The 24,578-nt window shown below is 41.6% G+C and overlaps 1 protein-coding gene across 1 annotated transcript in view; it reads right to left on the bottom strand.

Moving 5' to 3' along the window:
* Positions 1 to 2,087: 2,087 nt before the first annotated feature.
* GRM8 (glutamate metabotropic receptor 8) overlaps positions 2,088 to 24,578 on the bottom strand; it is a 470,840-nt gene continuing 448,349 nt past the window's right edge. Inside the window, exon 9 of the mRNA XM_024196844.1 lies at positions 2,088 to 2,384. Within this exon, the coding sequence (XP_024052612.1) occupies positions 2,088 to 2,384 (297 nt within the window). The remainder of the gene's footprint in view (positions 2,385 to 24,578) is intronic.

Here is a 24,578-nt window from a genome sequence, read left to right as displayed (position 1 = left end):
CCAGTGGCAGCTGTTTTCATGAATTATGCATAGTCATAGTTAAAAGAATACCAGACACAGCATTTCTTCTTCATTAGGTACAGCTGATAAAGCTCAGGTACACAGGGCTTTCTTACCATCTCCTTCTGCACCCCATTGTGGAACTATATTTGACCTTTTTCTCTGATGTTGATCATTTTGCCAACTCAGCAAGGAAACTCTCTTTCTTCCCCCTCCCTCTATTTTCTTTTGGTGACTTATGAAGAATTGTAAGAGATGTAGGGGTTTTCATATTTACACGCTGACATCTGATCTACAGAGAATTTCATCATCATTTCCCCCTCTGGTATAGGTTGTAGTATGAAACTATGGAAATCCAAAGGCAGTGGCTCCATTGCTTCATCTGGTAGTTACACACTTCTGAATGGCCACAAGTTTAGCAGGCGAATTATTGAATTTTTAAAAGATAATCTGTACCCAGTATCCTCCAACAAGTGAGTTATGGAACAAATCTAAGATCCTCACTCACTTTTTACACTATACTTCACTCTGGTGAACTCTGACTGAATTCATTAGGAGTTCCATGTGAAAGGATTTGGTCTAATAACTTTCACAATCCTATGTGCAGTGGTTTGTCGGTGTGTATAAGCAAAATATTATTATTCAGTTTTCCTTAAACCTCAGGAGTAATAATAATTCAGAAAACTCTAGAGGATCTATTTGCAGCATAATGGGAGGAATTAGTCCTTAACCATAACAGGAACTACACCATTTCACTGAAGCTCTAACTCCAACATAGAAACTTATGTTCTATTACCACTGGATTTGGGAAAGGGCAATCATTGGCTTTATTCAAAAAAATTTTATTTTATTTTTTTGTTCAGAAGTACAGTTAATCAGGCTTTATTACTAGAGTTGGGCAAAAGATGGATTTTTCAATTTGCTGGCAATTCCAAAAAAAAAAAAAAAATTAAAAACAATATTTTAGGTTGACCTGACAAACAAAATTTTTGGTGAATCAAAGAATAAAATAAAATTTGTTTGGGGCTGAATGAAACATTATATTTTGATAAAATTCAGTTTTGACCATTTTATGTTTATGATTTTTTAAAAATACAATTAAAGGAAATGTTCAAATGAAAAGTCATTTCAAACTAAAAAATCAAAAGGGTCCATTTAGAAAATGTCAAAATGAAATAGTTTGAATTTTTTTGGCGATTTTTTAAATTTCCAAAACAATTTTGGCAAAGCCAGTATGAATTCACTAAATGTTTTGGTGTCACTGAATCTGCAATTGTCACTGAAAAAGGCAGAGTACAGAAAACATTCACTCAGCTCTATTTATGACATGCTGCTGTATGGAAGTTATAATAATTTAACAATTCCTAAGAGATGTGCCAGGATTCAAAGACCTTCCAGATGTGGAAAATATTCTCATCCCACTTCTATCCGTTGGTAAATCTAAAAATAGATTTGTCTAATCTATATGTGCATGAACACTTGGAACATAGATACTATTGTTAAATTTTTGTAAATTTAAAAAGGGATCCACTACTGTTTGTACAAAATAAAAAACTGTAGCAAAGATTTTGGGTGATGGGATCATGCGGTACTTTTTTTTTTCAAAAGTCCTCACCAGGTGGAGGCAGGCAGCCATTTTAGGACTACAGATAAATCATAGGAAATGCACAAGTTATACAAAAAATTCTAGTACAGGGTAGAAGGTTAAGGAAGGAATATTTTCACCCATGTCTAGTTGTAGTTTAAAAAATAATGTAGAATGTGAAGCCATATTTTTCAAAAGTCTTGAAAATGACTCACCTAAATATATCCTCAGAAGTGTCAGTATATAATGAGACTGCCATAGTAAAACACGATGCAACAAATTAGTGCTAGCTAGGCCACATCATTTAAAAAGATGTGTGTTTTCCAAAATGTGTTTATTTTTGTAATCACCGGTTGTCACACATAAAAAAGATTTGCATGTAGGCAAACCTTTGCTCAAAGGTACTTGAATTCTGACACATCTCTGCATTCATGCAGTACAAGCAAAGAAAAGAACAACATTTACAATTAAAAGTGAATGCATTCTTGCGAACGTACATCTATTAGGAAGTGTTTCCACTCTTGACCATGGGAAACTCTACAGATGACTTACTGTTGGTGTCAAGACTTTCACACAGTTCAGTTTTGACCTCGCCATTTGGTCTGTCGTTTCCTTTTTGGATCAGTTTGCTTTGCATTGTGGCAGCTGTCACAACAGCCTTGAAGCTCCTCTTCCGTTTTTGAACATTCTGCTCTGGATGAAAAATGATAATATAAACCTTGGGCATGTAGAGCATGCCCAGAGATACTGAAGCACTTAAACTCATGGAGACAGTAAGTGTTGTTGTCTGGATGTACATCTGGGGGGGAAAAACAACATGAAAACTAATGTTTGTATGACTGATAGAAAATACATAGGCAAATGCATTAATTGTCTTAAAAATATTAACTGAACATGGAAATGGTATCATGCTGTCACTTGACAGTGTGTACATTAGAAGGAAGCTTCACTCAGATTGTCTTTAATTATAGTCAAGTGTTCTTTTTTCTTCCACTAAAGAGTGGGTGGTAGAAGCAGCTAATGCTTATTAAACTCCATTCCCCTAAAAATAATTAAGCCTCTGAACCACCTACATTTTCAGATTATAAACAAATGTGTCTGTGCAAACATAATATACAACAAGGCTGACAACAAGGTTAGCCCTGTATCATCTATTCTAATAAACAGAAGCTTCTGGAATAATATGCCATTCACTGATGCACCAGTGCATGCAATACTGTTCAACTGGCAACATGCTTAACACAGAATCTAATGAGAAACATTTGATTTACTGTTTGACGCCTGTGCCTGGAAGAAAATGAGTTTCTCCACAGTGAAGCTTGAATACCATTTCTTTTAACATTTGTACATTACAGTTGAATTCTAATCATACTATTAAGTGGCACATAACAAATACTCTTATATGCTATGGACTTTGTAAATAGAAAATTGGAATATAGTATCTCCAGGGAACCAGTTTGAAATAGACCTCTATCCCCTATAGACAAACAGGAAGATTTACCATCTCAAAGGGAGTGTTCTGTCTATCACTTATTACTATGAAAACCAAGCTATTCTGATCTTTTCCTGCCTGCCTGGGAAGAAAAGGTGATGATGGCTCCATGGTAATAAACACAGAGGGCAAATATTTATTCAAAAAAGCACATTAAAATACTCATTGTGGCTTTGTTCAACATTTACCTCTCATAGAGGATTTTATATTATTAAACAAGAATTTTACCTACAATTCTGCATGGCTTACTCCAATTTATCTTTCCAGCTTGACAATACTGTGACTTTACCAGAAGGAACACTGAGCCCACTCTATGGGACAGAGTGAAACATATTCCACCTCCTGACAGCTCCACCAACATTTAATCTCAGTGTGGGATGTGTTTTTATGGCATAGTGACTATCATCATGAGATACGGTACTAAGAATCTATCAATAATGTCAATCTCCAGATCAACTGTTTTCACTACAGCCAATGCCCTCAGTAAATCAGACCTTAGCAGAAAATTAAAGATGTAATAAGCTGGCCCAGAATAACCCAAACAGTAGCACATTTTGAGTGTTCTTCAACTCATGAACAAAGTTTTTCCATTAGCTACTTTACCCTTAGAGATCACAAACAGTGCTATCACTTAAAGCACCATTACATGAAAAGTGTAACAGATTTGCTTAAGTGGTGTGAACTCACACCATGGGGACACTCCACGAACTATCGGTGTTATTCTATAGATAATGTGTCAAATCTCACCAAAAAGCCAACAGTGCCCTGTGCAATTTACCACCTGGGTAGAGATCTAGCACTTTTAAACCTGACAACACTACGCACACTAAATGTAGAGTTGTCATTCTCCATGGAGTTGTCTGCATGCAACTGTCAAGATAATAAGGGCCAAAGGATTTTGCATTTTGTTACTGGAAGCGGTATGCAGCACTTCCTTCATTTAAATAATACATCACCTGTAATAGCTCCAAAAGTGGATAAACCCCAATTGTGTACTCACACCAGTATAAATCTGGAGGAATGCCACTGATTTCAATCCAGTTGATCTGGATTTACATTGGCGTAACTAAGAGCAGAGTTTGGCCCACAGAAGCCTTAAGATTTGTCCAGGTAACTTTATATGGTTAAAATAACTGGAAGGTTTTTCTAACCTTATATGGAAAGATGTTTGCACATATATGAAATGCATATTTTACATACAAATGGCATCAATGCCTGTTGGCTGCTTTAAATAGTGAATATAATCTGAAGACAAAGCACATTACAGACGCCATTCCTGTCAATAGGACTATTCAGCAGCTAATAATTGTTTTGTCCTTTCAGGTTCCATTTATTTGGTGCAACTAATATGCCCTGTGTTTTACCAACTGAGAAGGAGGCAAGGAGATTCCATTCATTGCTGGAGTAAGTTTAAACCCATTGTTGGCATAATTTAAATCCAGAGAGTTATAATTTACACTCCAAGGATCTTATTACTGTGGACTACATTGCACCACTTAGACACAGCCCTGCAATGTGAAAGGGAAAGCTCAGGATGAAATGTGCCTCAGGGAGCCAATTTCTTCCCTGAGCTCCCAAGTACACAGTGTGGGTGTTCAGGCTGCACCATCCAAACTATGCCTGCTGCCTTCCTGTTTCTCCACAACTTTTGGAGGGAAGTGTTTATCCCCATGGAGAGAACAGTTCTCTTTTCCTTGTATGCTGGTGCAAGGGCCAGATAAAACCTGCCTGTATATTATTACTTAAAACTGCAGCTTTAGAAAACATTTGCAGTAAAACACAAAATACGTTAAACTTGATTTCACATTCTCACATACACCTCTACCCCGATATAACGTGACCCAATATAACACGAATTTGGATATAACGTGGTAAAGCAGTGCTCGGGGGGGGGGGGGTGGAGGCTGCGCACTCCGGCAGATCAAAGCAAGTTCGATATAATGCAGTTTCACCTATAATGCGGTAAGATTTTTTGGCTCCCAAGGACAGTGTTATATCGGGGCAGAGGTGTAGTTTGAAATTAGCTCCTGATTCATCCAAAGCTTAGCTTTGACCAAGGTTTGTTCAAAACTGGGCCTCATCTGTGGATTGAAATCAGGCAGTTTGTAGTTTCACATGGTTTCATTTGGAACTAGGCGAAACTTGGCCCTTTTCACTGAGTTTTACTTTAAAGTTCTATGTTTATTCCAGTCTGAAACTCAAAGTGAAACTCAGGGGATGCAAATGTGCACAGAGCAGGACCAAAGACAATACTGCATGAATCCACAAAAATGGAGCCACCTAGTTTTGCACAGTTCTGCTTACATTTAGAGAGAGGCCCAAACCAAAGTGCAGGATACAAACACTCCCAGGTTTGGAGAAGGGTGGATCCAAACTTTGTAACGGGGGCCCGTCTTGTCTTATATCACTCATCTCGACAGTAGTTCATAACCCAATTAGTTCTACTATAAGTAAAGAACATATAGGCATGGGGAAAGAAGGAAAGAAAAATAATAGCCTTCTGGTACTGCAACCAAAGACCATCAGAAAACTGTTTTTTGCGTGTAATGAGAATGGATAGTGCTTGCACCAGTTCCCATTCCTATTACCATCCTTGTCACAAAAAATGGAATTTTTCTATTGTGATACTTTCTGTTTGTCCCATAAAGAATGCTGTTGCTGGGAGCTGCTATCACTGATTTGATTGCACTTGCTCTCTACTGTGTCACTGCTGTCCTTCTGCATTCCAAATGAAACAAACCCAGATCCCAAACTTTGGGCCTAATGCAGCCCCAGTGCCTTAAAATGGTTTGGATCAGGCTCCTTTATAAGATTTATCCGTGGCGAAAATTGTGTCTGCCTGCAAATTTTCTCTGGATTTTACTAATCTAAGCTTCGACTGAAAAAAACAAAGTTTTTGCCTTTCAGGTTGCAAAGATAAGTTTTAGCAATAAAGTATTTATAATGACTGTTGTGTTTTTGAATCAGACACCAGACATACTGAAACATTAGCACTAAAATAGGTGTGACCATAGCCTATTGTTCTTAATGATGCACTACCTCGGAAACTTAATTATGGCTACTTAAATGCTGAGATTGTCAAGCATTTTACTACTAATTATTTTACCAGGAACATTGAGATGCTGTGATTAATATAGCGCTGCTGAACGTACCTGTCAAATTCTCATGTTCCATTAATAACAAGGCTTCATGTTTTGATTATGGAAACAGCAAATGATTTTTAAAGAAATTGTTTGATTATTTGGTTAATATTTAGGGTAAAGGTGGTGTCTTATATCATTTAAAACTTACTCCACTAACAGAGAAAACTGCCTAGAGCCCTGAGTGGAGGAATCCCGTGAACAAGTATGTTGTGCCCATGAACTGAGTATTGCGCCGGCTTTCAATTAGTGTCTGGTTGACTTCAAGAAAGACATTGCTGAGGTGTCCTCTTCTTTGCAGGTCCAACCCTGCAAGGTGATAAGCACCAACTCCCGCTGGAGCCAATGGGAGCTGAGGGCACTGAACAACTTGCTAGACTTGTAAAGGCTGTCTCTTGATCACTTTACTGCATACCCCCATTGCAGCATTCAGCTCAGCTTGGAGGCAGTCTGACAGCCCCTGTGCTTAAACACTCCAAGCCTGATTCCCTGTTCTTCTGCAGCTTGTACCATCATTTACACTAATGCAAAGCAAGTGCAAATGACTACACAAGATGAAGGGCAAAGGGAAAAGAACCTCTCCATGTCTAGTGTCAGACCTTTCTCTTATGAGGCTCTTTTCAATCTTTAAAATTCACTCCTCTGGCACCCTGCCAGAGCCCAGGTCTAGTGAGCTGCAGAACATTATATATTTGGTTTAACTTTTGTCTGACTCTTATCTTCTGTTTGATTTTATTCCTGACAAAAGGATAGTGGCTTTTTAATCGCTGTGCATTGTGGGTAGTTTTATCCTTCTGTGTAAATAAATGGCTGGCTGCTACAGCAAGAGCTGCACTAAAAATCAATAAAATAAATGAACAACAGCAAAGACAGTTCAGTTCAATAAGCTAGCAAATACTAAATGATCCTCCGTGTGTCTCACAGTGGTAGCTAACCATAAGATATAGGAGTCTAGGAGTTAGGCTGCCACCACTGGGGTAAGTTTAAAAGAACTACACACTCACTTAGGCCAGGTCTACACTACCACTTACTTCGGTATAACTTACATCACTCAGGGGTGTGAATAAGCCACCCTCCTGAGCGACATAAGTTACACTGACCCAAGCACCGGTGTGGACAGCGCTAGTTACTGCCTCTCACGGCAGTGGATTTATTATGCCTCTCTCCCATCGGCATAGAATGTCTTCACCACACGCACTACAGCAGCACAGCTGCGCCGATGTAGCACTTGTAGTGTAGCCTAGCCCTTTAAACCCCTCCCAAACTACACCCCTTTTGTCCAGCAAAGTCCAGACATAACTGAGACTGTTGTATCCTCACACTTGGCTGCTGGGAAGGAGGCTTCTTCTTTAAGTACTGTATTTATACTGTGTCCATCACCATGGCATCTGAGTGCTAGCTATGTAGTGTAATCCTCTCTGACATTTTAAGAACATATAGTATGGTCTGTGTCTTAGTATATGGGCAGTGGCTGTATTCTTAGCACCTGTTAGAGGGTCTGTTCTAGATGGCTTGGAGGTGGGGGACTTTCCTATTGCCTCCTAATTGTTGTTAGGAGAATATACGACTGGATGGAGGTTTGATCTACTCTAGCTGTCTTCCTGGCTCTATGCCAGGGGTTCTCAAACTGGGGGCCGTGACCCCTCAGGGGGTCACAAGGTGGTTACATGGGAGTCACGAGCTGTGGGACTGACAGCTTCGAGCCCCCACTAAATTAAATTACCCCCCCCATTTTTAACTTATAAGGGGGGACAAACTCATAGGCTCGTTGTGTGAAAGGGGTCACCGATACAAAAAGTTTGCAAACCACTGCTCTATGCTATATGCCACCAACTCCTACCTGCCATCTGCAACTGCCACAGCGCCTCCTGCTAGTGCTCTTCTAGTGTCTGAGACTTAGAAGCTCTTTTCCCCTTTGTCCTCATTTCTCATAGACTGGCTTTATGCCCCTATCCGCGTCCATGGCTGCTGGGAGTCTCTATCAGACCACGTCATGGCTGGAGGAATACTCGCCTTTCCTCTCTCACTGCAAGCTAGCACTTTGATTGGGGAAAGAAGGCACACAAGGCCCAGTCTCTCTGTAGCTGTGGAGCACACAGTATGACTCTTTTCATAGAGTGAAATCATGCATTCCCAATCCCTCCTGAAACAGAAAATAGACAGGGAAGGGAGAGAAGACCCAATCCAATCTCTTCCTCCTAGACTCAGATGAGTGCTTTATTCAACTGCACGTGACCTTTTCTTTGAGGCTGTCCTTTGTTTTGTGTGGTGCTGCTTGCTCCATTGGATCATAATATCCAGGATGACACATTCTGACTGATGAATCAGAAAGCAGTACCATACCATCAATTTCATAAGAAAGTATAGATGCAGAAGAAACCGGTCAAGCTGCAGGTAAATGTTTTATAACCCAGGAGGCCAGAGATTAAAGCCAGGTAGGGAGCAGCTCTAACTGGGGACAAGTAGAACAGTTAATAAAAATATTCCACCTTCTCTGCAGAAATCCCTAAAACTTGGATCTGTAGATTTTTATTATTTTTATTCATGGTACTGTGAAAGCAAGATCCAGCTTTGCTTAAAAGAAAGCATTACAAATATAACCATTATATTTAAAGATATCATGATTTTCATTATTTTGCCCCAAAATACATGAAAATACAAAGCCAGAGTGGACAAGATTTTGCTTCAAACTTCTTTGTGGGTTAGAAAATATGGGGAACTAATCAAAATTTTTTTATCCTTATTAAATATTCTTTTGCCAAACCTATCAATTAAAATCAGGCTGTGAGAGAAAACTGAAATCTCTCCCACCATGTTCATTTGCTTATTATCATTAACTGTAAACATAGATTTGATTCTGTGTACTGTACAGGAGATTGGGAAAACCAATTCTGGCTTTCTTATCTATATATTTCAGTAGCTTTCAGATTTTAAGGGGAAGGAAAGATCTGAGGGTAGATTTGAAATTAAATGTGCATGAATTGGTATAAAGCTGAGGTGACGTCATGAGAGCTATGGAAACCTATAGCCTCAATGGAGCCCATATGTACCTGCACTCCCCAAGATTAACGATGGTAATGGCTCCACTGTTCAGATATTCTTCATTTAAGTCTTATGTTTATAAGTATCCCATTTTTATCTAAAAATTCTTTTGTTGTGACAAGGGAATAGCTTCTGAATGGCTTCTTTATTTTCTTTTCATATTTTATTTGTTATTTTAAATAATGTAACAATATAAAGGGCTCAAATTTGCAACCCACTCTTGGAAGGTTGTATGCCCAGTAATTGTAGATGACAAATATTATATAGGTCATTGATATAATAAGTAACAACTACTTTTAACTGCTAGTACTTTCCCAAAAATGCTTTCCCACCAGGTGCCTGAAGTTATTCTATGATGGGGCTCTCAAGCTAGCTAAAACAAATCCCAGACTGTTCTTTCCACTTCAGCCTGCCACAAACTCTGGGTACATCTACTCTGCATCTGGGATGTGTAATTCCCAGTTTGGGTAGATGGACATGCACCAACTCTGCTCAAGCTTGCAGACTAAAAATAGAAGTGTGGCCACAGCAGCATGGGCAGCAGCTTGGGTTAGCCACTGAGTGCATACCTAGAATCTCATTCAGAGAGATAGCCCGAGCCACTGCCTGCACAGCCACAGCCACACTGGTATTTTTAGTATGCTCACTAGCTGAAGCAGAGCCTACAAGCTGGGAATTACACCTCCCAGCTGCTGTATAGACATACCCAGGATGGCTTCCAGAGATAGTTTCTAATGAAGAGGAACCAGAACTTCAGGTTAGGACAACTCTAGTCCAAACAAACATACTTCCTGGAACCCATTCAGTAAGGGACAATGAACTCCAGTTCCCTCACCTAGCCCCAAATATCCAGTCATGACCACCCGGCAGCACCCCTTTCCCGATTCCTCTCTGCCCAGACATGGTCATCCAATGCCCCATACAAGTTCCCTCACTTCATACATTACCATCTGTACCTTGCTTTCTCTACTCCAGTTCTGGTAAAGGGGCCATCTGGACACCTTCTAATGCATCAAAGGAAAGGAGGGATAGCAGGTCACTAGGCTTTCTCTAACCCTGAAAACAAATAAGGTAAAGGGGGGGTCTGGGCCTCTAAGAGGAAGGCTGTGCAGGGAGACAGACTACACAGCAGAATGAAAATTGCTGCAAACTCAGTGGAAACGCAGCCCAATTTCCATGAGTTGTTTTCATAATGAAACCCCAGAAAAGACATTTTCCCCTTCTTTCTGTTGTTGAAAGAGCTCTCACAGACATTATAACCTCTGGAGACCCAGCCTGGTAGGTAACCTATGGTAAAGGAGGCTGTACTTAAAATATTGTATTACAACATATGGGAAAAATTAGTAAGAGACATCAAATGTTGTGATCATTGGAAATCCCCAGAAAAAAAGCTAAGTTAAAACAGTTATGGTTCAGATTTGTTTAATTTATAATGGTTATTATGTTTTAGATAGAAAACAACAGATGTTTGAAAGTAATGCTATTTAAAGTTTAAGTTCCTTCTACAACTACCTTAAATCTCCTCCTGCACCTTGGTCCATCCTCTCTACCATTCAAATGCAAGCTCACCCCCACACACTCAGAGAAAACTCTACAGACTGGCTTGCAAAACTCCAGACTCACTTATTACTAATAGGAGGAAGGTTTGACTATTCTCCCATCTCTTGACACAGATCAGATACCACAGCATCTCACAGACTACATTCCATGCACCGCACCACTTCCATTCATTACACCACTGTGGATTGTCCACCCTACTGTAATCCATTCATCCCACAATCCATACTGTGAAGAGGCCCCATTGTGTACACACTGGCTTGAGTTCAATCTATAAAATGCCCATTCTACACAAAGATCCTGATATTCAGAAGTGATACACACCCAAAACTTAAATTACACTCAGTGGGAGCTGTGGTTCACCACATCCGAAAAATACTCTGCAATGCTCACCACCTCTGAAAAATCAAGCCACTCTGGGGTGAAAATCTCCAAACACCAGTCGCACTATTGGATTATTGGATTGAGATCTGCAGGCACTACAGGCCAGAAGGGTTGGTGCAGGTTATATAATTATACAAAGGAAGAACATATGTGCTAAAAGGCAGGAATTCCTACCATTAAGTGAGGGATGCATCATGGGAAAAGGGCAGAGTTCTATAAGAGTGAGGAGTTTCTTTGGTATTGAATATTTAAGTTTTACTTTTATCACAATTGCATTTTATTTGCATAATCTATAAAAGAAATATATTTTCAACCTTAATTATTTCAAACTGAAGCCTTTTGGGGAAAAGGGAAAAATGGGAAAGATGTAAAGATTATAGGGGCCCTGCTGCCTCAGCAATGCACAATGATATACATTTTTAAACTAACAAACTCTCTTATATGCAATTGAGGGTTATTCTCTGTCTTAAGACACTGTACATTTCAGATATTCACAGTGGGTGAAATTCACTCATGAGGAGAGGACAGCATAAGGCATAGGCTAGGAAGTAAGCAGTACATTAAGCCTTGTGCTGGCTTCCTACATTGGTATGAATTTCACCTTTCATATTTCCAATTATGATATATATATAATTGTCCTTCACAGTCAATACTAGAGACTTTCCAGTACGGATATGTTGAAGTTCACAACTCATTTCCAACCTCTTTTCAAATACTTAGAAATGTATAACATGCTGTCTTCTGTGCTGTCTTGTTCAGACTTACACTATCTACCCGGATAGATAGAGCTAAACAGAACACAACATGATTTAAAGAATCATTTTATATTTGCTCTTTTGGAATTTTACAGCAAAACATCCTTTTCGAGAAGATGCCGGTCTGTAATTAATTCAGTTTGCAGGTATCTTCTTTGAATGCAAAATGTAATAGCTGTCCAAAAGCTAAATCAACTAGCAAATGTGGTAGATGGGCAACTATTCAAAATAAATTAATGTATATTGGCACATCTTCAATTATAATCCCTTTGAAAATATGGGAGATGACATTTTGGAACGTTCAAAACTCAAGAAGCCAGTTGGCAATGCCAAAATTGTCACTTTCATATGCATGATTGTCTTGTAATGGAAAAGAAAAAAATGTTGATTTAAGGAGAATTACAGATAGATGAGCTAAGTGAAGAAATATGGATTGAATTTGATTTCTCCAGCTTCAGGATTTTAAAGATGTGTGGTTTCCTACAGCATAAACTGACCGTTTCATTGATTGGCACAACCTTTAATCTGCAGTATTTTAGCTGAACAGCAAAGATTATAATTTCTTGTTCAATTATGAAACAAAGAATGTTCCTGTTCTGCGTGTATTTGCTAAATGACCTAACCAACACTATTGGAGTTCCATTTCCATGTCTGAAAGACACAGAAAAGAATTATTAATCCTGCTGATACATAATGCTACTCATTACATTTCACTTCCTAATTTCCGAAACACCTAACCTGCAATATAACTTGACTAAACAAATAAAGGAGAGCACTACAAATACTATAAAACAACCTGGAGTCTCGTGGCACCTTAAAGACTAACAGATTTATTTGGGAATAAGCTTTTGTGGGTAAAAACCCACTTCTTCAGATGCATGGAGTGAAAACAAAACAGTCTTCAAAAACAGATGTCAAAGAGAAACTGCAGAGCTACAATTCATTTGCAAACTTAACACCATTAATTTGGGCTTGAGTAGGGACTGGGAGTGGCTGGCTCACTACAAAAGCAATTTTCTCTCTCTTGGTATTGACACTTCCGCATCAATTATTGGGAGTGGACCACATCCACCCTGACCAAATTGGCCTTGTTATCACTGGTTCTCCACTTGTAAGGTAACTCCCTCCTCTTCATGTACCAGTACATCTATGCCTGTATCTGTAATTTGCACTCCATGCATCTGAAGAAGTGGGTTTTTACCCATGAAATCTTATGCCCAAATAAATCTGTTGGTCTTTAAGGTGCCACCGGACTCCTCGTTGTTTTTGTGGATACAGACTTACACGACTACCTCTCTGATATAAAACAACCTCTGATTCTATAACCTGCTAGACTTGGTTTTAAAATGTTTTTATTTATTTTAACGCATATGGCACAAGTGTCAGAGTTCAAGTACTTGACAAAAAAAATATTAAGTGAAGTACACTTGTTCGGAAGATAATTTTATTTAGCATCTTTAAGCAGGGCATAATTAAGTTACTGTGTCATACAAAATGATTGAGGCTTACGTAAGTAACAGCTGGTTACCCCAATGGCTGTACAGCTGCAGGGCAGCCTTTGGCAAGAAAATCTGTGCAAACACAAATAATGTACTATGCTAATGGACACAATGTAATGAGCAAGGAAACAGCTAAAATGGAAAGACAAAAAGAAAATCAAACAATCAAACAAGTCCCTTTAGACCTCAGCATGCATTTCAACTGCAATTAGTACATGAAACTCTTACAGAGTACTACCCTTATTTGGAAATGTTAGTAGAGTTGATTTCTTATGTCAGCTGACATAAGAGCGCTCCTCAGCTTCTGTAAATTGATACAGTTTATTGACTTCAATTAAATTAGAAAGCTGCACCGATTGAGGTCCAATGATTATAGGGTAATTAGAATATTTTTCACAACTATCCTCTCCCACCTTTTAGAAGAAAAATAAGCAAGCTGCAATTTAAATGGTCATAATTAGACAAAACTATGTGCATGATGGATTTATGCCAGAAAATCAAAAAAGAATCCTACAAAAAGTGCAAATGTGGACAAATTGCTAAGGATGAGTACAACAGAATAGCACAGGCATGTAGGGACAAAATCATAAAGTTTAAGCTTCAAAATGAGTTATACCTAGTAAGGGACATAAAAGGCAATATAAAGTTCTTTAAATAAATTAGGAGAAAAACAAAGATGAAGGAAAGTGCAGGTCCTCTATTTAGCAGGGAAGAGGCTAATAACTGATGACATCAAGAAGGCTGAGGTGTTTAATGCCTAGTTTGCTTCAGTCTTCATGAAAAAAGACAATAGTGACCAGATTCTCAGTACAATTAATACTGACAACAAGGGGGATGGAATGCAAGCCAAAAGAGGGAAAGAACAGTTAGAGAATATGCAGATAAGTTAGATGTATTCAGGTTGGCAGGGCTTGATGAAAGTATTTTCATGTTATAGCAGTCTCAGATGATGACCCAACACAACTCCATCCTCTTTGGAACCCTTCAACTACCTGAGGGGGGGTTCCAAAGAGGATGGAGCTCGGCTGTTCTCAGTGGTGGCAGATGACAGAACAAGGAGCAATGGTCTCAAGTTGCAGTGGGGGAGGTCTAGGTTGGATATTAGGAAACACTATTTCACTAGGAGGGTGGTGAAGCACTGGAATGCTTTATCTAGGGAGGTGGTGGAATCTCCTTCCTTGGAGGTTTTTAAGGCCCGGCTTGACAAAGCCCTGGCTGGGATGATTTAGTTGGGAATTGGTCCTGCTTTGAGCAGGGGGTTGGACTAGATGACCTCCTGAGGTCCCTTCCAACCCTGATATTCTAGGATTCTATGATTCTAAGTTCATTTTAAGAACACTTTCACAGCAGATTTGAACGCAAAGAAGGTACCAATGTGAGATTTCTAAAAAAAGCTACAGCACTCGACTCAAGGTTTAAGAATCTGAAGTGCCTTCTAAAATCTAAGAGGGATGAGGTGTGGAGCATGCTTTCAGAAGTCTTAAAAGAGCAAAACTCCGATGCAGAAACTACGGAACCTGAACCACCAAAAAAGAAAATCAACCTTCTGCTGGTGGCATCAGACTCAGATGATGAAAACGAACATGCGCTGGTCTGCTCTGCTTTGGATTGTTATCGAGCAGAACCCGTCATCAGCATGGACCCATGTCCTCTGGAATGGTGGTTGAAGCATGAAGGGACATATGAATCTTTAGCACATCTGGCACATAAATATTTTGCGACGCTGGCTACAACAGTGCCATGCGAACACCTGTTCTCACTTTCAGGTGACGTAAACAAGAAGCGGACAGCATTATCTCCTGCAAATTGTAACCAAACTTGTTTGTCTGAATGATTGGCTGAAGTAGGACTCCGCTTTACATGCTAAAGTTTTACATTGTTTTATTTTTGAATGCAGTTATTTTGTGTACATAATTCTACATTTGTAAGTACAAATTTCATGATAAAGCAGTGGTGGGCAACCTGCAGCCTGCAGGCTGCACGTGGTCCGTCAGGGTAATCCGCTGGCGGGCCTCGAGACAATTTGTTTACATTGACTGTCTGCAGGTACGGCCGCCCGCAGCTCCCAGTGGCCACAGTTTGCCGTTCCCGGCCAGTGGGAGCTGCAGAATAGCGAGCTGCGGCCACTGGGAGCTGTGGGTGGCCGTGCCTGTGGACGGTCAATGTAAACAAACTGGCTTGCGGTCCGCCAGTGGATTACCCTGACAGACCATAGGTTGCCCACCACTGTGATAAAGAGATTGCACGACAGTACTTGTATTAGGTGAATTGAAAAATACTATTTCTTTTGTTTTTTGCAGTACCAATATTTGTAATAAAAAATAAATAAAAAGTGAGCATGGTACACTTTGTATTCTGTGTTGTAACTGAAATCAATATATTTGAAAATGTAGAAAATATACAAAATTATTTAAATAAATGGTATTCTATTCTTGTTCAACAGCGCGATTAATCGCAATAAATTTTTTCATCATGCAATTAATCGTGATTATTTTTTAATCGATTGACAGCCCTACTATAAATAGTAATCATTAATCTTAGATAAAGCATTTTCTATGGTGCTATGATTCCTATGCTGGATTCAAACCCAGCACACAACATCTTGCTCATTTCAAAGTTGTGCCAATGCTTTAAACCTGACAGACAAGCCTCTTGATTATGATTTTTCAGAATATTCGGAGTGCCTCTACAAATCTGTTGTAATGATTAAATAAGAAGACACTCCACCTCTCAAGGAAACACTGGTTCAGATGTGCTAGCAGGCTAATTGGTAAATTTCTCCCCCGTCCTCCCCACACACTCATTTTTAGAAATAATTAACATTTCTTCTCCCTATTTATGTTTTCAAACTTTAATTAACACTTCTAATTATATTACTGAATGTATAGGGAACTGTTGCATGCTACCAGTTATATAATATCCCAATTACTATTTACTAAATAATGATTTTCTATCATTATAGACTATTAACAGTCATCTCTAGAATTATTAGTTACAGTTCCAAAGCAGCTAAATGAGGAACACAAGAGCAACCTTTTCTTTCAAACTAATGAGAAAATCTAGCTGCTTTCCCATAGTGAATTTCACTCAAGGAACTGGAATGTAGAGTCTCAAGACTGCAAACTGGTGGCTCGACAATGGAGCCAATCTAACCAATTAGCCAGTTCCTCCAACCCATCACAGGACTCACCCAAACACATTTTTCTTAGCTGACAGGCCACAATTTGTAAGTGTAATATTGAGAATGTTAAAAACAATGCCTACAATACATGACAGAAACAGAATCCCATATGATGGATTTGCCTGTTATTGTAGCCCAGGCTTAAATTTGGACTTTCAGGGTTCATAGGCCTTGGCTTGACTACATGAGGAATAACGGAGCCTTTCCCTGCCAGTAGAGGTCAATGTAAGCTTGTTTCAGCTGGAAAATGCTGTGCCTGTATCAGGGAGGAAGGATAGTGCAGTGATTAGGTTGCTAGCCCAATACCTAGGTTCAGTTCTGTGTGTGATCTTAAGCAAGTCTCCTAACACTCAATAGAAGTTAGGTGCCTAGATGCCTATCTGAATGTTTTGGGGCCTAAATACCTTTAAAAACCTGTTCCTTAGTCTTTCTGTGGCTCAGTTTGCCATCTGTAAAATGGGGATAGTATTACTTCCCTGCATCTCGCAGAGGTGTAGGGATAAATTAAAAGATTCTGTGGTGCTCAGATACAAAGGTAATGGGGCCACAGAAGTACCAAAAACAGATGATAGCTTACACTGAGTTCTCTCCTACAGAATCTCACCAAACTCTTGCCTGACTCTGGTTAGAATTTTACAACATTTCTGCCTCTCATTCTTATTAAACCTGAAGGATTTTTTTAATTAATGGCTAATAAATGTGGACTGTACAGCAGACAACCCCAACATTAGTCTTCTGAGGAGAAGATGGGTTTTGTTTCATGCTCTGCAATCGGCACAAACAGCAAAAAGGAAATATTCATGGCACAATCAGATGTAAACTGTTATTTTATTATTCTTCAACTTTATCACAGTATAAATAATCTGGCTTGAAGTAGTAACAGTCCACCGTGGAATTTAGCACACTATTGTTAGCAAACAGTGGTGGTTTGAGTAAATTATGCATAGTGACAAACTGTACTACTGCGAGGCAATATTTTAGAGAGAAGTACCACGATAACTTGAGGTAAAATATATCTGTGGTGTAACGCAGCTAATAAGCATACTGTGTTCAGTTTATTGAGTTTCATTGAGAGGCATAATGGTACATAGTTGGCCCCTAAAGCAAATATCAAAAGTTGGACCCCCTTCATCCAGCAGCTTCCCACAGCCACCCTTTCTCCTCACTTGGACAACATGTTCACCTGACTCATGCCATTTTCTCTTGACTCCTTCTATATTAAACTTCCTTCCTACATTAAATCCTCTGGTGTCTACACCATTTCCCTTGTCTTGCTCCCCATTCTCTCTTTATTTTCTTATCTTGCTATCTGTTTCCCCAATTCTTTTAGATTATTTTACATTTGTAATTTGATATTCAAGGCATGAGACTGGGCACCTAAGTTACATGGAATGGTATTGTCTTTCCCTGATTGGATTACTTAATTTATATAAACAGGAGCACTGAGTGACAAAATCATTAGTGCGTTGAGTCTTAGGGGCAGGGTGAAGAGCACTTTAGAGTGAGAGAAGCAGCAGGAGATAAATAGTCATAAGAAAATTTAGAACATCTAAAATTGTTTCCTGTCCTTTTTTTGCACAAGAGCATATCTGATTACATATGTGAACCTTAGATTTAAAAATAGCTGAGATCTTTCCTTTCTGAGGTAGAATGAGAGCAAAATCTAAAACAGATTAAATGTCTGTCTAGCAGACTTTACATTCAGTTTTCTGATGTCACTTTCTCACCAATTAATTACTCTTACCATACCATCCCCCAACCTTCCTCCTTGGTTGGTGCCAATGTTTGCCAGCTTCCCATTTCTCACTGGCAACAGCAGTGGAACTGAGTGTTCTCCCCTTCGACATTGTGGTGATGGGTGATCATCTGGCTGTAAACTGATATACTTCTCCCTGTACCATGGTAGATTCAGGCAATGATCCATTTCTGACCATATTGTCCTGAGGCTGGACCTCATGCAAAGTGTCTCTAGGCAAGGGACCTTTCTGCTGCTCATATATATTCGTTCTCTTCGCCCACATTTTTCCCTCTCCTACTTGCTAATGTTCATGTTGACAATGCATTGATTTTGTTGAGAACACCAGTGATTTTAAAATAGCCTTCTTGTCTCATCCCTTTCTCTTATGCCCTGACTCACAAATATGCAAAGCCAATGTGTAAAGGAGCAGGCATGGTAGGGTGCTGAGTTGAAAACCCATATTTACATGACTAAATGCCCCATCACAAATGTACTTAAATAAAAAACCAAATGTTTGGGAAAAAATGATTTAAAAAAAAAAGGGTATAAAGTTTGTGTTTGGATTGAATCAAAAGTCAGATTAAGTGAATACAATCAGAAATACATTTTTGAACTATTCACTCAGCTTTAAGTCTGTTAGCAAATAACATTTTGTCGCATAAAATTGGAAATCCCATCTTCTCTCTAAATCTACATTCCCTCTGTCTCTTGTGTTTGACTTACACTGAACCAACAGAGGAAAGTGACAGTTAATGCTAAATTGCTCCTCCCTGTGCTTAGGGATTGCAGGGGACTCCCAACAGCAAGTGGTTTTCCTCAACATATGTGCTTCTTTGGGTACGTCTACACTACGGGATTAATCCGAATTTAGATAATTCGAATTTGGGAAACAGATTGTATAAATTCGATTGTATGCGGCCACACTAAGCACATTAATTCGGTTTTTACCCACATTAATTCGGCGGTGTGCGTCCATGTACCGGGGCTAGCGTCGATTTCTGGAGCGTTGCACTGTGGGTAGCTATCCCATAGCTATCCCATAGTTCCCGCAGTCTCCCCTGCCCATTGGAATTCTGGGTTGAGATCCCAGTGCCTGATGGGACCAAAACATTGTCGCAGGTGGTTCTGGGTACAGCCTCACCCCTCCCTCCCTCCCTCCCTCCCTGCATGAAAGCAACGGACGGCAGACAACCATTTCGCGCCTTTCTTCCTGGGTGAACACTGCAGACTCCATACCACGGCAAGCATGGAGCCCGCTCAGCTCCAGACAGCAGTCATGAACATTGTAAACACCTCGCGTGTTCTCGTGGAGTTTATGCTGAGCCAGGACCAGAAAAACGAGGCGAGAAGGCGGCGGCGGCGGGAGCGCAGCGACCAGCGTGATGAGGACATGGACATGGACACGGACACAGAATTCTCTCAAACCACGGGCCCCGGTGCTTTGGAGATCATGTTGTTAATGGGGCAGATTCTATCCATGCAACGCCAATTCTGGGCAAGGGAAACAAGCACAGACTGGTGGGACAGCATAGTGTTGCAGGTGTGGGATGATTCCCAGTGGCTGCGGAACTTTCGCATGCGTAAGGGCACTTTCATGGAACTTTCTGACTTGCTGTCCCCTGCCCTGAAACGCCAGAATACCAAGATGAGAGCAGCCCTCACAGTTGAGAAGCGAGTGGCGATAGCCCTGTGGAAGCTTGCAACGCCAGACAGCTACCGGTCAGTCGGGAATCAATTTGGAGTGGGCAAATCTACTGTGGGGGCTGCTGTGATGCAAGTAGCCAAAGCAATCATTGAGGTGCTGCTACGAAAGGTAGTGACTCTGGGAAATGTGCAGGTCATAGTGGATGACTTTGCTGCAATGGGATTCCCTAACTGTGGTGGGGCGATAGATGGAACCCATATCCCTATCTTGGCACCTGAGCACCAGGGCAGCCAGTACGTAAACCGCAAGGGGTACTTTTCAATGGTGCTGCAAGCACTGGTGGATCACAAGGGACGTTTCACCAACATCAACGCGGGCTGGCTGGGAAGGGTTCATGATGCTCGCGTCTTCAGGAACACTATTCTGTTTAAAGGGCTGCAGCAAGGGACTTACTTCCCGGACCAGAAAATAACCGTTGGGGATGTTGAAATGCCAATAGTTATTCTTGGGGACCCAGCCTACCCCTTAATGCCATGGCTCATGAAGCCATACACAGGCAGCCTGGACAGGAGTCAGGAGCTGTTTAACTACAGGCTGAGCAAGTGCAGAATGGTGGTAGAATGTGCATTTGGCCATTTAAAAGGTCGCTGGCGATCGCTACTGACTCGCTCTGACCTCAGCCAAAGAAATCTCCCCATTGTTATTTCTGCTTGCTGTGTGCTCCACAATCTCTGTGAAAGTAAGGGGGAGACCTTTATGGCAGGGTGGGAGGCTGAGGCAAATCGCCTGGCTGCTGATTACGCGCAGCCAGACACCAGGGCGATTAGAAGAGCACACCAGGAAGCAGTGTGCATCAGAGAAGCTTTGAAAACCAGTTTCATGACTGGCCAAGCTACAGTGTGAAATTTCTGTTTGTTTCTCCTTCATGAAAACCTGCCCCCTTCATTGACTCATTCTCTGTAAGTAACCCACCCTCCCCCTTCCCCCAGCTTGCTTTCAAACCAAATAAAGTCACTATCGTTTAAAAATCATTTATTCTTTATTCATAGATTATAAAAAGAGGGAGGGATCCCGGGTGGGGTTTGGGAGGAGGGAAAGAAAAGGCCATTAAGAAATGGTTAAAAAAATGACAGCCTTTTGCTTGGGCTGTCCACTGGGGTGGAATGGGAAGGTGTACGGAGCCTCCCCCCCCCGCGTTCTTATACGTCTGGGTGAGGAGGATATGGAACATGGGGAGGGGGGAGGGGGGTTATACAGGGGCTGTAGCAGCACTCTGTAATCCTGCTGCCGTTCCTGAAGCTCCACCAGATGCCGGAGCTCTCGCAGTAGCCCCAGCGTTGCTTCCTGACTCCTCTGATCTTCCTGCCGCCACCTCTCATCTCGAGTGTCTCTCCTGTCCTCACGTTGGTCCCTCCTGTCCTCACGTTGGTCCCTCCTGTCCTCACGTTCACTGGCTTCTTTCCTATACTTTGAAACTGTGTCCTTCCACTCATTCAGATTAGCTCTGTCACTGCGGGTGGATTGCATGATTTCTGCAAACATCTCGTCTCGCGTCTTCTTCTTCCGACGCCTTATCTGTGCTAGCCTTCGGGATGGAGGAGGGAGGCTTGAAGAATTTGCAGCTGCAGGAGGGAGGGAAAAAATGAGAGAATTTTTTAAAAAGATACATTTTGCAGAACAATGCTTATACTCTTTCACGGTGACCAACACTATTCACATTACATAGCACATGTGAGTGCCTGTGGCTTTGCTGCTAGAGATCACAGACGCAGGTCCGGGCAACAGAATTCGGCTTGCATGCAGCCATGGTAAGCCATTGTCTTTCGGCTTCTGCGCCCTCCTTTCCCACATACCAAGCAAAGCCCGTTGAGTGCTGCGGTTTTCCTGTTAACCTTCAGCAGCAGAAAACAAACTAACACCCCCCCCATCCAATTCTCTGGGATGATCGCTTTAGCCCTCCCCCCACCGCGTGGCAGGAACCAAACTAACACCCCCCACCCCGCCATGAATTCTCTGGGGTGATCACTTTATCCCTCCCCCCACCGCGTGGCTGGAACCAAACTAACACCCCCCACCCCGCCATGAATTCTCTGGGGTGATCGCTTTATCCCTCCCCCCACCGCGTGGCTGGTATCAGGGAAGATCCCTGCTAGCCAAACGCGAAAAGCTCTGGGCCAATCCCCCCTCCCCCCCCCCGCGCTTGCCTAACTGCAGGGAAGGATTTCTTTTCAGCCACAGGCAAACAGCCCAGTAGGAACGGCCACCTCTGTCCCCTTAATTAAATTCCCGTATTTCAACCAGATTACCATGAGCGATATCACTCTCCTGAGAATTACACAGCAAGATAAAGAACGGATGTTGCTTGAATGCCAGCAAACACCGGGACCATACGCTGCCAGGCTTTGTCAGGCAATGATACCAGATTACTTGCTGCAAGCATGGCGCGGTCAAGTGTCCTACCATGGAGGACGGAATAAGGCTACACTGTCCAGAAACATTGTGGCAAGGCTTTTGGAGTACCTCCAGGAGAGCTTCATGGAGATGTCCCTGGAGGATTTCCGCTCCATCCCCAGACACATTAACAGACTTTTCCAGTAGCTGTACTGGCTGCGAATGCATCCCAAGTCCTCAGGGCAAAATAATCATTAAAAAACCTTGCTTTTAAAACAAGTTTTATATTTTAAAAGGTAAACTCACCTGAGGTCCCTTCCATGGGGTCGTGGTCTTGGATACTGGCTTGGGAGGGTTCGGAGGGTACTTCACTCAGGCTGAGAAAAAGCTCCTGGCTGTGGGGGAGAACGGAGTGCTGGGTGCTCTCCGCAAGCTCGTCCTCCTCCTCCTCCCCGTCCGCAGAATCCTCAGGTGTAGCTGAGATTACCCCCGCCTCAGATTCCACGACCACAGGTGGGGTAGTCGTGGCGGCCCCCCCTAGAATTGCATTTAGCTCGGCGTAGAAGCGGCATGTCCGCGGCTCTGACCCGGAGCGACCGTTTGCCTCCTTTGTTTTTTGATAGGCTTGTCTGAGCTCCTTCACTTTCACGCGGCACTGATCTGAGTCCCTATTGTGGCCTCTCTCCATCATGCCCTTGGAGATTTTTTCAAATGTTTTGGCATTTCGTCTCTTTGAACGAAGTTCTGCTAGCACTGAATCCTCTCCCCATATAGCAATCAGATCCAGTACCTCCCGAACGGTCCATGCTGGTGCTCTTTTTCGATTATCAGCCTGCATGGTTACCTGTGCTGATGAGCTATCTGTGGTCACCTGTGCTCTCCACGCTGGGCAAACAGGAAATGAAATTCAAATGTTCGCGGGGCTTTTCCTGTCTACCTGGCCAGTGCATCCGAGGTCAGATTGCTGTCCAGAGCGGTCAGTGGTGCACTGTGGGATAGCTCCCAGAGGCCAATACCATCGAATTGCGGCCACACTACCCCAATTCGAATTGACAAAATCGATTTTGGCGCTACTCCGCTCGTCGGGGTGGAGTACAGAAATCGATTTTAAGCACCCTTTATTTCGAACTAAATGGCTCCATTGTGTGGACGGGTGAAGGGTTAATTCGAATTAACGCTGCTAAATCCGAATTAAAGTCGTAGTGTAGACCAGGCCTTTGTCTTGGCCCAGCAAGACCAGAGAACACATTTCACAATTTTAAAATCTATATTTGCTATGTAAGTATTGATTGCAATGATTTGCTGTGTCTTTCCTTTCACTGTAAACACTGCAACTCGATACAAATGCAAAAGTGAATTAGCGTGAGCCCAATCCCCAATTTATGTGTTTGTTGCTGACAGGCCACCCAGTTTATAAGTACAATATTGAAAACCTTACCCACAGTTACTACAGGATACGACAGAAATGGAATAGCATTTAAATTTGTTGGTTTAAACGATGGGTGTTCAGTTCCACCCAAGTTTCATAGGACTGGACTGTAGCCAGTCTCTGTATGGGTGCACTGAGGAGGAAAGTGGGGTGTATAAGGAACATTCTTTCTGTATTGCATCTGCTATACAGCTACAACTGCAGCCCTTGTGCATTAGGTTTGGGGGAGACAATATGCTATCATCAGGTATCATACTTTTCCCCCTTCTTGTACCTCAGCTTAGCTTTCTGCTATGGTACAGGCCAGAGTTTAGTCTTTTCAGGACTTTGATATCTATCTGTCTATATTATACAGAATTAAATTTCTATTAGAAGGAGAGTGACCCAAACTCTCTAAAGGAAACTATTTACTAAATCACTCACTCACTGTCTCTCTCTCATAGAATCATAGACTTTAAGGTCAGAAGGGACCATTATGATCATCTAGTCTGACCTCCTGCACAACTCAGGCTACAGAATCTCACCCATCCACTCCTGTATCAAACCTGTGTCTGAGCCATTGAAGTCCTCAAATCATGGTTTAAAGACTTCAAGGTGCAGAGAATCCTCCAGCAAGTGACCCGTGCCCCACGCTGCAGAGGAAGGCGAAAAACCCCCAGGGCCTCTGCCAATCTGCCCTGGAGGAAAATTCCTTCTCTACCCCAAATATGGCCATCAGCTAAACCCTGAGCATGTGGGCA

The sequence above is a fragment of the Terrapene carolina genome, unplaced genomic scaffold (genome assembly GCF_002925995.2).
Source record: "Terrapene carolina triunguis isolate 2854851 unplaced genomic scaffold, T_m_triunguis-2.0 Scaffold68, whole genome shotgun sequence".
NCBI lineage: Eukaryota > Metazoa > Chordata > Testudines > Emydidae > Terrapene > Terrapene triunguis.
Note: the sequence above shows the minus strand (reverse complement) of the source record. Positions and strands in the feature narration are given on the sequence as shown.